At 41.2% G+C, this 14,807-nt stretch overlaps 1 protein-coding gene across 1 annotated transcript in view; it reads right to left on the bottom strand.

Moving 5' to 3' along the window:
• Positions 1-250: 250 nt before the first annotated feature.
• The window catches only part of TNFSF11 (TNF superfamily member 11), a 33,394-nt gene continuing 18,837 nt past the window's right edge, over positions 251-14,807 (bottom strand). The window contains exons 3-5 of the mRNA XM_032496075.1: positions 9,298-9,343; positions 9,121-9,219; positions 251-1,911 (exon numbers count right to left, since the gene is read on the bottom strand). Of these exons, the coding sequence (XP_032351966.1) occupies positions 1,490-1,911; positions 9,121-9,219; positions 9,298-9,343 (567 nt within the window). The 3' untranslated portion in view covers positions 251-1,489. The remainder of the gene's footprint in view (positions 1,912-9,120; positions 9,220-9,297; positions 9,344-14,807) is intronic.

The raw sequence follows: 14,807 nt of genomic DNA, 5'->3' as shown, positions 1-14,807 counted from the left end.
GGATACAATATTCAGGGGTTCCTCCAGGTTAAACAGTTGCTCTGCAGGGCATCACAAACTTGTGCAAAGCAACACTTTTTTTCCTCATGACATAAGCATAACAAACTTATCTTTTTTGAGCGAGGAAGCCTCTATTTTCTATCTGGCTCCATTCTTGCCTCCAAATCCCTTGTAAATTATGTTTCAAATGCCGAGGTTTGTTAATTTAATTGAATCTGTTCCTAATTTTTAATTAAATCTGCATTTCTCCCAGTAACCTCTGGAAAGATAGAAGCCACATTAGCATATTGGCGAGAACAGGATCACAGAGCAAGACAGACAGGAAAAAGAAGCACAAAAAGCACAAGGCGGGTTTTCTTATAAATTTATTTTCATACCAAAAAAATAATAATAATAACATTCAAAGGCAATGTTTTTTATTGTATAGTATAAAATAACTTCCGCTAAATTAAAAATGGATTTTGTTTTTGCTGATAAGACACTGATAACTTTGCCATTAAAAAAAATATGTACAATTTGCAGCACTCGTAGAAAAAAACACCTGTTCAATAATTATATAAATACTCTTGACAGATCCCAGTAGCCCAGTATGTATCTCTTTTGGCAATGTCGGCTTTCTAAAGTCAATTAGCTTCTAAATTTGAAAGGCACCTGGTGGCCAACATTCTGCTTATTATTCAAGGCATCCATTTTAATTTTTTTTGCACAGACTTGACAAGTCTGAAAAACCTATTAAGTTAAAAAAGAGGAAGAAATATAATACAGTTGATATCAGCAAACAACATTTTTTTCCCTCTTAGCTGCAAGGTTTCCCTGGGGGATTTACAAAGTGCACCAGTTAAATACGTCTGTACATTTAAAACATTAAATATGTCAACAGCGAGACAGTTTTAAATATTTCGAATCAAATACTATAGCACAAATATAATTTACAATACTTTGCACAGGAAACATTACATCTGAAATATAACTTTAGATATTATATAAAAATACATATATTTTCCTCTCCTCATTAGAAAAAGTCTTTATTTGCAGGTTCCAGCATGATGTAACAATTCAAAAGAATTTAACCCTTCAGATTGTTTTCAGTTTGCCATTAGATGACCCCTCTCCACTTCAGCTGCATCGTGGCACGTAACCACAGGCTAGAGTCAGAAAACTAACCCTTCCCATTGCTCAAATGTGGTTTTTCATAAAGGCAACTGTAACTGGTCCAATCACTTTTAATTCTAGGAATTCATTACAAAATTGAAAAACCATTGTGTAAGAAAACCCTTAGATTGTAACACATCTTGAGTTCAACACCTCCCATTGGCTGTAAATACATTTGCTCTCTACAGAGTCAAAAGCATGGCTGGGGTCTTCTTGTACCCTATGGGTCATACCTCTTAGTAGTCTTACACACCTATATACATCTTTCTGGGCTTGTTTTAAAAAAGTTTTCTATACATCCTAAGAAATAACGTGAAAACGCTCCACCAAATGGGGCTCAATCTATATCTCGCACTTTAAAAGCCCCAAAGTACGTTGCATCTTGGTCTGGATCCAGTAGTGAAGGGTTGGATACCTCAATGCTTATCTGCTCCCCAGACCGTAGTTTAAAAAATCCTCCAACGTTTATAGAGTAAAAATGGAATTCAGCTTTCCCTGACCAGTATTTGGTGCTTCCTCCTTTCATCAGGGTGTGAGAACTCGGGATTTTGATGCTGGTTTTGGTGACATACACCATCAGCTGAAGATACTTCACACTGAGGTTTCCCGAAGCTTCGTGGTGTCGAAAGCAAATGTTGGCATACAGGTAATAAAAGCCGTCTTGGTTAACTATGAGTTTTCCATTCCTGAATGTCATGTTGGAGATCTTGGCCCAACCTCGGTCATGGTACCAGCAGGACAGACTCACTTTCTGGGAACCTAAGGAAAAGAGAGACACTTGATTTTTTTTTTTTTAATTTTTCGGAGATAGAATCCAGGACCCTGTATATGCTAAGCATGTACTCAACCACTGGGCTCTCACCCTCCCTGATGAGACATGTGATTTAAAACCCACCCCTTCAAATGAGAAGGACATCACCCTCACAGTTCTGAGGTTGGAGAAAAACTCACTGTAACAGTCATTGTTCCAATGGGAGAATAGCTTCTCCAAATGTATCTTCTAAAGCCAGAGTATGAGTACAGGTAAGATGTACCAGTGCCCTCTGCTAGGCACTTGAGAGGGTACCAAGGCAAAAAATCTCATTTTTCCTGCCCTCGTGGGATAAGTATGATTGGATTCAGATTGGAAGCAAGGTGTGGGCCCTGACAAGAAAGGTGCAAATACTGTAGTGGGAATTCAAAGGAAGGAGATTACCTCCTCCCAGAAGAGTCAAGAATGACTTTATTGAGCAACTGAGCCTGATAACTTAAAGGAGGACTACGATTCAGCCAACAGAAGCATAAAGGTCACTCAAGGCTGAAGGAAGAGAATCAATCAAAGGCAGTTCAAACAGGAAAGCAAGGAACAGGTCTCGGAGGAGACCGTCCACACTTCATGGGACCCTCACCTTTTTTTTTTTTTTTTAATTTTTATTGAAGTGTAGTTGATTTACAATGTTAGTTTCAAGCGTACAGCAAAGTGATTCAGTTATACGTATACATACATATACATTTTTCCTTTTCAGATTCTTTTCCATTATGATATTACAAGAAATTGAATATAGCTCCCTGTGCTATACAGTAGGTCCTTGTTTATTATTTTATATATAGTAACATGTGTCTGTTAACCTCCAATTCTTAATTTATCCCTCCCCGCCCTTTCCCCTTCAGTAACCATGGTTTGTTTTCTATGTCCATGAGTCTGTTTTGGTTTGTAAATAGAATTTGTATCATTATTGTTTAGATTCCACGTATAAGTGACATCATATGGTATTTGTCTTTCTCAGACGTGGTCTGACTTACTTCACTCGGTACGATCATCTCTAATCACCTTCTCTTTTAATTCATGGAGAGAGGTATGTAGAAGGAACTGAAAATCTGGGTCACAGCAACTTCAACCAAAAAGTCAGCCTCTTAAATTCTATGCTCATCACCGCTGATTTTCTCCTCCTCCAATTGCCCAGATGCCTCCCAAGGTCACATGACTGAAAAGCTGCCCCCGGAGAAGTTCACAAAGAAAATATTCTTGGCTTTGCACTTCCCCACTTCACAACGTCACACCATCCCCAAAGATGGTAAAATCTCTCCTGATGAGCCAGAATTCTCCTTTAGCTCCTTCTCACACCTGAAATGTGACACCCGATCTTCATGCCACTGTTGCTGGAGCGGCAGAAGTTTCTAGAAAATCTATATCAGCCATACATCCAATGCTTTTAATATTTCAGGTCTTTGGTGTATTTTACTAGGTCTTTGAAAATTGCGACCACCTCCAGGATAAAATTAATCAAACATTTGTATTTATGTGGATACCTATTATATAATTGGAAAAGATGTCAGCTGGTGGGGAAAAAGGTGTCACTTTATGGAAAGTCAAAAGACACAGTTTTCCTCCAGAGGATTTGGTAAATACTTATGCTAAGCTAAGGTTGGCCTCTGCTAGGATTTCAACAAGGCAAAACAGAGCTGAGGAGCCTCAGAATGGAGTTGGGATTAGTTCCTGCAGCCAGGGAGAAGTTTTTTGCTGCTTGTAACCCAAGAGAAATCAGCCCACGGGGCATAGCTTAAGTGGATTCCACGGATCCACTGGAGCTGACAACACTTTGGTTAGAGTGGGTCCTTGGGAGATCCTTGTAGAATCAGAAACCCACACTGGCTACCTTTCAAGACTGGTCAGAATCCTGGGCAAACTTGAACACCTGCCTTTGTCTCTAGAGACTCACAAAAAGGAGAATGTTCTGTGTCTGGAGGGCCACTGGGCAGCGGGGATATGGTCTGGGGACCTCCATACCAGGCTGCTGCACGAACAAACCAGGTGGGAAAGTAAGTGGCAGAAAAAAATTGCAGTGGATTCCAAGTGACAGTAGGGCAACCTATCATTAGACAGGCCTGCAAAGGTGAAGAATCCAGTGGTTCCAATCCCTCTATCCAGGGTCAGGAAAGGTTTCCTGAACTCCTCCTCTTATCCACAGGAGGGCGCTAGACTGAACCTGCAAAGCCATCACAGGCAAGGCTGCCTCCAGGCCCCAGCACAGCACATACCCTTTTCCATCAAAGATCCTACCTCAGGTCATCCCAGATTAAAGTATCCCAGATGTAAACATCATCCTGTGGTCCCAAGTGAGTCAAAATGAGACTACAAGACTCTGTTCATTGCATCCTCATAAACCGTAGTCATTTCTCCAGATTGGTAAACAGCCACCCAATCCATTGACAAACCTAATAAAACTCAATGTGTTTCCTATCTCAAACCATCTGTGTTTACCTCCTTCTTACTCTACTCTTGTATTCAATCCTTTAGCCAATGAATTATTGGTCTTACAGTTTATCTCCTATGATGGCTCTTAACAGACAGCGGCAGAATGGCTAAGGTGAAGTCTTGCCCTCTCGACGGGCTGGATCAGCCAGCATTAGAGCAAGGGCTTGGCGCTGTAGTCTGGGAAGGCAGGGAAGGAACATGAAACAGGGGAGAATACAGAAACCTTGACCACATACCACTCCCTTTGATAGCTTAAGTCAAGTGGAAGGAGTGAAGGAATGTCCTTATTTCCTGCTAAACATATCAGTTTTTATCTATTCCCTGATCAATTTGGTCACTCAGTAAATACTTGAATGGTCCTTTCTATGGGCGTTCACTCTACCCATGATTAAGAATTATACCAAGCAGTGGACCCTCAAGGCACTTACCACTTCATAGTGAAGAAAATAAGAAATGGGCACACAAAACGAAAAAAGATAACATTTTCATTTCGGAGTGTCACATAGCACACAGGGGAAGCTCAGTTCCAGCAACTGCCAAGGGGGAGCTGCGGAAATGATCAGGTGAGCTCAGCCCAGAGAGGGGACAGAGGAGCCAGAGGGCTGGGAGGACTTGGGTCAAATGTGGATGGGCTGAGAAAAGGATTGTGACCGAGGAAAACTGTTCAAGCAAAGAATGGAATGCACCCAGAGAAGAAAATATTGTAGAATTTACTCCATTACAAAGAATCTTAATCTACTGCTTTCTTTCGTTAATGAAGACGTGTGAAAGCTTTTAAAGTCCTTTTGTATGAATGCAATATTAAAAACATAGGAATAACATTATTCTTTCTCCTGTGCCTAACCTCCCCGTGAACATCTTCAGGCAAACATAGAACTTACAGTTAGATTTACCCATCAGTGATTTCACATTTACCAGCCCAGCCAAGATCATGTGCCCTCATCGTGTGTGTATTTACACGTTCCTTTGTGTGTATTCGCACACTTGTGGAAAAGTCTGCATCGAGAGCAGTAAATCTTCTTTCTATTCTTTACTGAGTTATGCTGATGAGTCCAGACATCCTATCAGAAGTAACTTTTGTTCCTTCACGATCGCACTTCAGATTTTCTCTGGAATCGGATTATGAAAATGAGTACTGCTTTGAAATCTGAGACCTAAAATGATTGAAGGTAAACCTTAAGGAAATCGAGAAATCATATGATAACTAAACCAAAGGTTAGTATGGTCTGTTTAAACTTTTAAAAATTTTTTTGGTATAATTTACATGGATGTAACGTGAAGACTCTCCACGCGTCATCTGCTGCCCACCGCGAAGTCATTTGTTCTCTTACCCTGAGAACATAAGGACATGAGCACCAGAGGAAGCCTGGATGAACCGTGGTTTGACTACAAGCTCCGTCCTGGGACGCACTGGGAGGATAAAGGCGCTGCTCCCTTGGGAGCCAGACTCTGACACTCACAGCTTAGTGACTCGGGGCAGGTTACTTAATACTGTGTATCCCACTTTCCTCTTCCATAGAAGTGCCATATTGGTGGGATTAAATAAAACATTTAAAATATTTAAAATAGTTTCACACAATAAGCGTCAGCTGCTATTACTCAACGCCAAGTCAGTGGTTAGTATGAATACCTATTATAAAAGCCTAGACCAGAGCGGGAGGAAAGATGAGGAAGATGTGCACTCAGTCAGGCTGAAGAACCTCACAAGAGCAAGCCTGGGTTTCCATGCCGCCTCCCAGCCTCCCCGCCTCCCCAGCCTCCCCGCCTCCCCAGCCCTCAGGGTGACCGCTGTTAGATATTAGACAAGATGCCTCTTCAAATATTTATCTGAGTGACCCTTGAGAAAGCCACGACTTCTGACCTCCCAAAATAAATACTCCCCTCTACCCACGCATTTTATCCAAGAAGCTTTGAAATACAATCAACACAAGGCAGATTCTGATTTCTTTCTCATGTGTAATAAGTACAAGTAAGTGTGAAACAGAGGCCCAAGAGGAGCGTGCAAAATGAAAGCCATCTTCTCCGGAAGCATCCAGTAGTGGCCCCAGATGGGAGACGAACGGACCCAAGGAGTTGTTGGCCAAGCCCAAGGAGCAAGTTCTATTTTCTTCAACAGAAGCATACACTAGCTCACTCACTTCGCTCTGTCTCAAGCTCAATAACCATCAGAAAATAACCAGGAGTTTGGCCTTGTTTTTGGCAATGATTTGATGCTAGGTGCCTGGAGGGAGAGCTTTGTACCTAAAACATGCTTGCTCCCGCCAAATAGACTTTGGCACACAGTCCAAGGCAAGATTTATCATTTGCCGTTTAAAATGAACTGAAAAGATCAATGCACAGCCCATCCACGGCACACACAGCTGACGTATCAGTATGAATTAGATCACCTTTGCTGACATGCAAAATAGCTTTTCACCCAGAAGATTAGTGTGGTTCCACCATAAGGCGCGTGCGCAAACACACACACACACACACACACACACACACACACACAGGGAAAATTCGTTTATAGGGAACATATCTGGGATGGGATAGATAATTTAGGAAAATTTTCTAAAAATCAAAGAGTTGGTTTCTTTCCATGTCTGCAGTCAGGAAAAATTCCTTCGTGGCCCATACCGTGCCAACGGCTTCAAAACGGTTTATTAAAACTTGAATTCTTTTTTTTTTTTTTTAACTTGAAGAAAAACTGACCTTGAATCATTTTGGGGGAAAAAATTAGAATATGTATAATTATTTAATTAAACTCAAAGAATACTAACAAATTACATTCACTGAGTGCTTATTACACACCTGCTTCCATGTAAGCACATTACAACATCACCTCATGAAGTCTTTGTAGCTGCCTCATGAGATAGATATCATTTTTTCAGTGAAGTATAATCGGTTTACAATGTTGAGTTAATTTCTGGTGTACAGCATAGTGATTCAGTTATATATATATATATTCCTTTTCACATTCTTTTTCATTATAGGCTATTACAAGATACTGAATATAGTTCCCTGTGCTATACTGTATGACCTTGTTTATCTATTTTATATATAGTAGTGTGTATCTGCAAATCCCGAACTCCTAATTTATCCCTCCATTCCCTCCTTCCCCCTTTTAACCTTAAGTTTGTTTTCTATGTCTGTGAGTCTGTTTCTGTCTTGTAAAGAGGTTCGTTTGTGTTATTTTTTTAGATTCCATGTATAAGTGATATCATATGGTATTTTTCTTTCTCTTCCTGGCTTACTTTGTTTAGTATTAGTAGCTCCAGTTCCATCCATGTTGCTGCAAATGGCATTGTTTCATTCCTTTTTAATGGCTTAGTAATATTCCATTGTGTACATATATATGTGTGTGTATATATATACACACACTGTATCTTCTTTATCCAGGCATCTGTTCATGGACATTTAGGTTGCTTCTATGTCTTGGCTATTGTAAATAGTGCTGCTATGAACATTGGGGTACATGTATCTTTTTGAATTAGAGTTCCCTCCAGATACATGCCCAGTAGCGGGATTGCTGGATCAGATGGTAAGTCTATTTTCAGTTTTTTAAGGAATCTCCATACTGTTTTCCATAGTGGCTGCACCAAACTACACTCCCAGTGTAGCTATTACCATCCCCATGAAGAAGCCGACTCCCAGATGATTCCAATAATTTGCGCAAGGTCACCTGGCCAGGAAGCAGCACGGTGGGTCCTGAAACCCAGGCCATCAGACTCAAGACGACATGCTGTTAAAGCTACATTAATCTACTTCTTACAGGAAAAGAGGAACATAAGAGCTCTGAATTTATTTCCCTCTGACAAAGCCAACTGGCCCCGGGTACTTAGATGATAACCTATAGTGTAAAAAGCATGGCCTTGGGAATCAGCTAGAATGGAATTCAACTTCTAATCCTGCCACCAACACAGCTTCGAGCAGGTCAGTTAAACTAGGTGGACCTTGGTTTCCCTGTTTGCAGAATCTGTATGATAATCACTAGCTTGCAGGGTTGTAGTAAGGATCAGAGACCTTGAATACGGAGCAAAATGCCTGATACGTAGTGTGTGTTCAATAAATGGTGTGACAATAATAATAATGTCCAATTGTCACTCTGTCATCATGTCCTTTGTAATCTTTTTGATGCTCACCTAACCCCAGGTGTAGTAACCAGTGGGAATTGTGTGCTGAGATCGCTGGTGTATTAAGGTACCTGGAGGCATAGAACTCTGGGTTTCCTCATTTCCAAAAGATAATCAGGTCTCCAGTCCATTGAGCTAATTTCTTAGCCAGAAAAAGGTGATAATCCCCCCGGAGAAGGAGTATGTCTCATTTTCTAGAGGGCCACTGCCTTTTAATGTCACTCTGCTGAGCTCCTACGTAAAACTCTGCAAGAGATGGCTGAGTGTATGACTACCTGGAGGAATTCATGCACTGCAGGCCACCTTCTGCTTGGGTAAATGGAGACAAGCCTAACAAGGGACTGTCCTTCCTAGCTCTGCAACCTCAACTAGCTGTCATTTAAAAGAAAATCACTCTGATGGCCTGAATACAGTGATGGTGTCCATTCTGGCATGATTGAGAATCACTGTTTCCATGATGTGGATTACTAACTGAAGACTAAATGACCTTTCTTCTGGCCTGAAAGTTAAGGGCTCTCAAACTTTTGGTCACAGACTAAGAATAGGTTTGAGAATTCAAATTGGCTGATAAAAGAATTCTTGAGATATTTTCCAGGCTGGGATGCAAATGGAACTTACCTGATGGGATGTCCGTGGCGTTGATCGTGAGATGGGCAAAGGGTTGGGTCTCAGGCTTGTTCCTCCTGGTCAGATCCAACCATGAACCTTCCACCATCGCTGGAGATAAGAAAAGCCATGTTAGCCCAGAGTGGTGACCCTGGGGGTTTTCAAATATTCAGACAGATCCACACTTACCTTTTTCTGCTCTGATGTGTTGTGACTTAACAACATGCTGCATTTCCTGAAATACAAGGGAAGAAGAATCTTATTTATACTCTCACTGTTCCGATAGAGCAGTAAGAATTCAGGACTGTTGGGCATACAATACATCAATCCTCTTTCCTTTCCTTCTTTTTTTTTTTAATTGATGCAATTTTATTAACTCCAGGTACCTAATATAACTGGTCTTTCTTTCATATCTAAAGATAACAATCCAACAAGTTATCATAATTTCAGATCATACATACTATAAGTTAATGAACTAGATTTATAAAAGATATAAAAATATTTCAGGAGTTTGGGAAGATGTGGTCATGAGACTTCATTGTAAGGAGAGATATAGGATATCTTAAGAGATTGTTTCAGACCTACAAAGGACATCTCAAAATTTACACTGTTAATAAAGTTCTTGCTTAGATAATCAGCATTTTATCTTCGTGCATCAGAAGCCTTAAGCAGAGAAGCTTTCTTCTTTCACTTGTCTCCAATCTCTCCAATATTTTCCGAGAGAACTTTAGATGTATATTTTCAATCCTTATTCAAAATTATGCCAAGATGGTAACATTTCTTGATGTTCTAAGTAGTTATCAAGGGAAATCCACCCCTGAAGAATTATGTTGATGTGCTTAAAAAGTAGGCTGCATGCCTACCATCTAGCAAAACACTTTGGACAATAAGAAGAAATAAAAGACAATGTAAATGATAAAAAATGGAATCACTGAACATAATCAAACATTTGTAGCAGGTACTCAAATGGAGATGAAGTTAACTAGGAAAATAACAATTACCACGGAGTATATGACCCTCCTAAATCTTTAGGGAGGCTCTTTTTATGTCTGTTTCATTAGTGAATCCCTGTTATAACACTGACGCTCAGCCCATAAGGAAGAGAAAGATGCCTAGTTCCCAGTGGTTAATTTTTTATTTAAAAAAAGTCACAGCATATTTAAAGTACTACATGGAAGTCTAAGAGCTTTAAGATTACCAACAATTAACTTAAAATATTGCCACAAATAGAGGTTTAGAAGCACAAGCCAGAAAAAGAAAGAACACAAGTACATAAAGAGCGTAGCTAATTGCACGTCTCAATCTGAGCTCTGACCGTGAAGGACCCAATAGGTAACTGCGGGCCCACGCGAACCAAAACCTTAGCTACCATTAAATAGTAAAGTCAAGTGGATGTAACTGCAGGCTCTGACGTCAGTTCAAATCCCTTCTCGGTCACTTCCATACACTGAGGATATTTAACAGCACCTCCATCACAGGTGGTTGTGAAGATTCAGTGGGGTAACGCATGTAGGCACTTAGCAGGCGGTCTGGTAAATCCATACATCTAGATACTAGAAACACTCTGGAGAGTTTCTTAATTTCTTCATTCTTGGGAGGACCATCCGGGCTAACTAGCTCCCGCCCCGTGACGTCTGAAAGATGGACCAGATAGCTCTGGTTCTTTGAATGTCTGGAGAGAAGGGCTTTGGAGAGATGACAGGTAGATAGATCGAGGAAATAACACGACTTCAGCTGTTAACAGCAGGAAAGGTTCTGGTCATAAAGTTTCATTGATTTCTTCTCTCTGCCTGTAGGACCCCAAGAGAGATGAGAATCTATTCTATTTTTAAAGACCCTTGGAGGACACAGCAGAGCTGCCTTCAGTTACCTATTCTAACATCCTAAAGAAGTCACAGCATGACTGACTTAGAGAAGGAAACTTTATAGCCTCTTTCAGGACGACCTCCTGCCCTTGCCTTGACTTAGGTCGCTGGTCTGCACGGCTCAGGGAGCATCACTGCCCGGAATTCTAGGCCAGTGGCGGCTGGCCCTTTTGGGTTGTGCAACACGGTGGCCTCTACCAGGTCCTGCTCCTCTCCCCACTCCATCCAAGATTTAGTTCTCTCCAGTGCTGACTGTCAATCTCCCAAGTCTCATGTCATGATCTTTGGATTCCCAATGGTACCCTGATCTCTGGGACTCCCTGGTTTGGTCTTCCCTGCATTCGCAATGGAGATTTATATATGCACAAAGTACCTTATACACTGTGTGCATTTTTATACATTTATATATACACAGTTTATCTTTATAAATTGTGTATTATCTTTTACCTTTAAGAATATATAATATATTACATATAGTGTACATATAATATATCTTTATTCATTGTATATAGCTTTATACATTTCTGATGCAATATGTCTTTATATATTATGTATCTCTTTACGTGTTTATCTATATATCTTCATCTGATTACTATCTCTTGAAAGATTGGAACAGGAATAGGAACCTGGGTGACAGACTAATTCAGAGAATGAAAGCTACCCTTCACTTCCCCTCTAGCCCCGACCTGCCTCACCATCAGAGGGAAGAGGCGGGAGGGAAGAAGGAAGCAAATACGACCAATGCCTACAAGTGCCTGCTGGGTGAGAAAAGCTGCTTATTATTGAGCAAAACAAGGAAAGGACCTTGGTGCTAGCTCGGTGGTTCTCACATGAGAACACGCAGCACCGTCTCCCGGAGGGCTTGCTGAATGAAACACAGGGTTTCTGACCCACTGGGGGGGGGGGGGGCGGGGCCTGAGAATGTGCATTTCTAACAGGTGAGCTGGTGCTGCTGACCTGGGGCCTCAGTCTGAGAAGAGCAATCCTTCTGACATCCCCAGAGATTTCCGAGATGGGCCAATATGAGATTTTTCTTGAAGCCTGAGACCAGGCCCAAGCTGATGAAGCGGACAGAGAACGTTTGTCCTCTGCCATCTGGGAATGAACTTCTCCTGCCCAGTTCATCAGCAGCTGCCAGGTCAGAGCTGCCACAGAATTTTTCATTACAAAAAAATTCAAAAACCAGAGCCATTCAGAAGCACTTACAGTGTCTGCTTAAAATAATAATAATAATAAAATAAAAAGGTGTGTCATGACCCAGGATGAATTAAAACTCGAGCTGAAGACCCACAAGATAATGCTGTTTTCATGTTATATGTTGTCGGTTCTCCAAGAAGGGCAGTTCCTCTCTGAAACTCTGCAGGGAAGTGTCTACATGAAAAGCAAGTGTGTGAAAAATGGAAAAGAAAGATGTGTTTATTGCCTCAGGCTACAAAAAATGTATTCTCAATATCTTTGCTTGTATCCCCTACCCCACCCCCAATCTTCTTAACTCGAAGATCATAATTTATGTGCATAGATATCAACCATAAACATAACATTCTTCTAAAACTATACTTTTAGGGGGTCCTGGCCCAACTCCAGCCAGTGTAATACAATTAGTCTGATGTTGACTTGGTAATTTTTTACAAGACTCTCCCCAGGTGATTCTAAGATGTAGCAGGTGTTGAGAAATGTTATTATTAATTGAGTGTCCGCATGAATGGTTGCTTGGTGACAGCTCTATTTAGTCATAGAGTTATGATAGTCTCACAATTTATATTTATATAAAATTGAAAATTAAATAACCCCTTACATTCGGAGCCAACAGTTTCCCCTTGTATGACCCTATTTGATTCACATTAGAATCAGAGACAGGGTACCTACTACTAACCTTACTTCTCAGACTGGGAGATGGAGGCCAAGGGAGAATAAGATTGCCACTGATATCTCTGGGACTTGAGCCTCTGCCTTCTCACTCCTCTTCTAGGGCCAGAAGCCCACCCTCCTTTACAGGATGTAGCCATCAAATATGCTCCTGGAAGCTGAGGTTAAAGTATCAATGGCCTGGGTACTTCCAAAGGAGTACCCAAACTTCACCCCAGCTGACAATTCCATTTATTTCCTAAGCTTTGCATTTCTGTTTGTTTTCATCCGCATTAGCCCCCCTACTTCTGAGGTTCAGAACATGCTCCCCCCAGACAGGGTGCTTTGGCATATAGAATATTTTAAGGGAAAGGATTTTGAGAAATGGCAGATGCTGGAAGGAGTAACTTCCTTCCTCCTGTAACCTCCTGAAGCAGTTCATAGACCCTCAGGTGAGAGATGCCTTCCCCATCTCGAAGAAAGAAGCATCTTAATCTTTTAAGATGGAAGGACACCCAGAGGAATCCTCAGGTCACTACCCGTTGCTCAGACCCTGTCCAGTCCTGTCCTGTCCCATTTTTCTACACCTTCCAACTCTTTATCAAACCCAATCCACTCAGCTTAGCCCTTCCTGCAGGTCTTCATTTCCTTAGGAAGCCTTCTGTGTCATGCAAAACTTGCGTTAAATAATTGGTGTGCTTTTCTCTCTTGCTAATTTGCCTTTCATCAGTCTGATTTATAGGACCCTGACAGGAGAACCTAAGTGGGAAGAAGGAAAGGTCTTCTTTCCTCTCTGTCCCCATCAAGAAATCCTTAGAGGGTGGGTCCCTCCCTGAAGCAGTAAGTGGAAAGGAGACACACCTTCACTACCTGGGGACCTGGCTGCAGGGTACCTGGGGAGTCTGACAAAAAGGAGCCTCAACATCAGGAAATATGGTCTCAGAATTCCCAGGGGCTTCAGAAAACAGGATGCTCAGAACCAACCAGGACTCATTCAAGGCTTGGCTGGTGAACCCCCAACCTAATCCATAACCCCCCCATCTCCAAATATGACTCCATCAAGTCCATGCCACAGAGCAGGGCCACTCTGGTCCTTTTTCTCAAGGGTCAGATACTTTGCTCTGTACATATCAAGCATAGATCTCTTTGGAATGACCCCCGAATATTTTTAATTTTCAAGATTATAGGAAACTCTTCCAAAGGAGTACCCAAACTTCACCCCAGCTGACAATTCCATTTATTTCCTAAGCTTTGCATTTCTGTTTGTTTTCATCCGCATTAGCCCCCCTACTTCTGTCACATTAATTAGAGTGTTTAAAAATTTGCAGAGTTCTTTATTCCCAAATCTTATCATTCAGACATGGCTTCTGGTTTCTTTGAAATCAGAAAGTTCTGATCATCTAATTTGGGGAAGACATTACAAAGAACAGCCTAACTCCTTTCCTCTGAACAAATTATTCAGATGAAAGAGATCTTTTAAAAAAATGTTATATGTGTTTTACCTTATTTGATATTCAGCTATAAATTGAAAAAAATAGTTAACTCTCTGGATACACATGCAATGCAATCCTATGATGTCTACACTATCAGAATTCCCACAGATTTGCATAAAGAAATACAGGTAGTTTAGACACACCTCCTGGCAAACAGCCTCAGGCAGAAGCCAGAAACAGTTTCCAGGGTGAGGAAACTGGGCAGATGCCCCCCCCCCCCCGCAATCTTCTCCTGGCTGAAAGCCACTGAAGACAACCCCATGTCCCGCAACCCAGGGAGCTCAGCGATCCACCTTCTCAGAAGACAGCATGTTTCGCATCCATCACATGGAAGGACAAAACGAACGACCCCCTGCTTTCCAAAAACTACTCATGACCACTAGAATCCTTACCTATAAATTACTAAGAAAAATCCCATAAATGAATGAACTTACTTATGGTCACACTGTAACGAGCAGGCTTTTCAGCGAATTTATGCATTTTTAAATAAGTATAA

The sequence above is a fragment of the Camelus ferus genome, chromosome 14 (assembly GCF_009834535.1).
Source record: "Camelus ferus isolate YT-003-E chromosome 14, BCGSAC_Cfer_1.0, whole genome shotgun sequence".
NCBI lineage: Eukaryota > Metazoa > Chordata > Mammalia > Artiodactyla > Camelidae > Camelus > Camelus ferus.
This window is presented reverse-complemented; position numbering and strand designations above follow the sequence as displayed.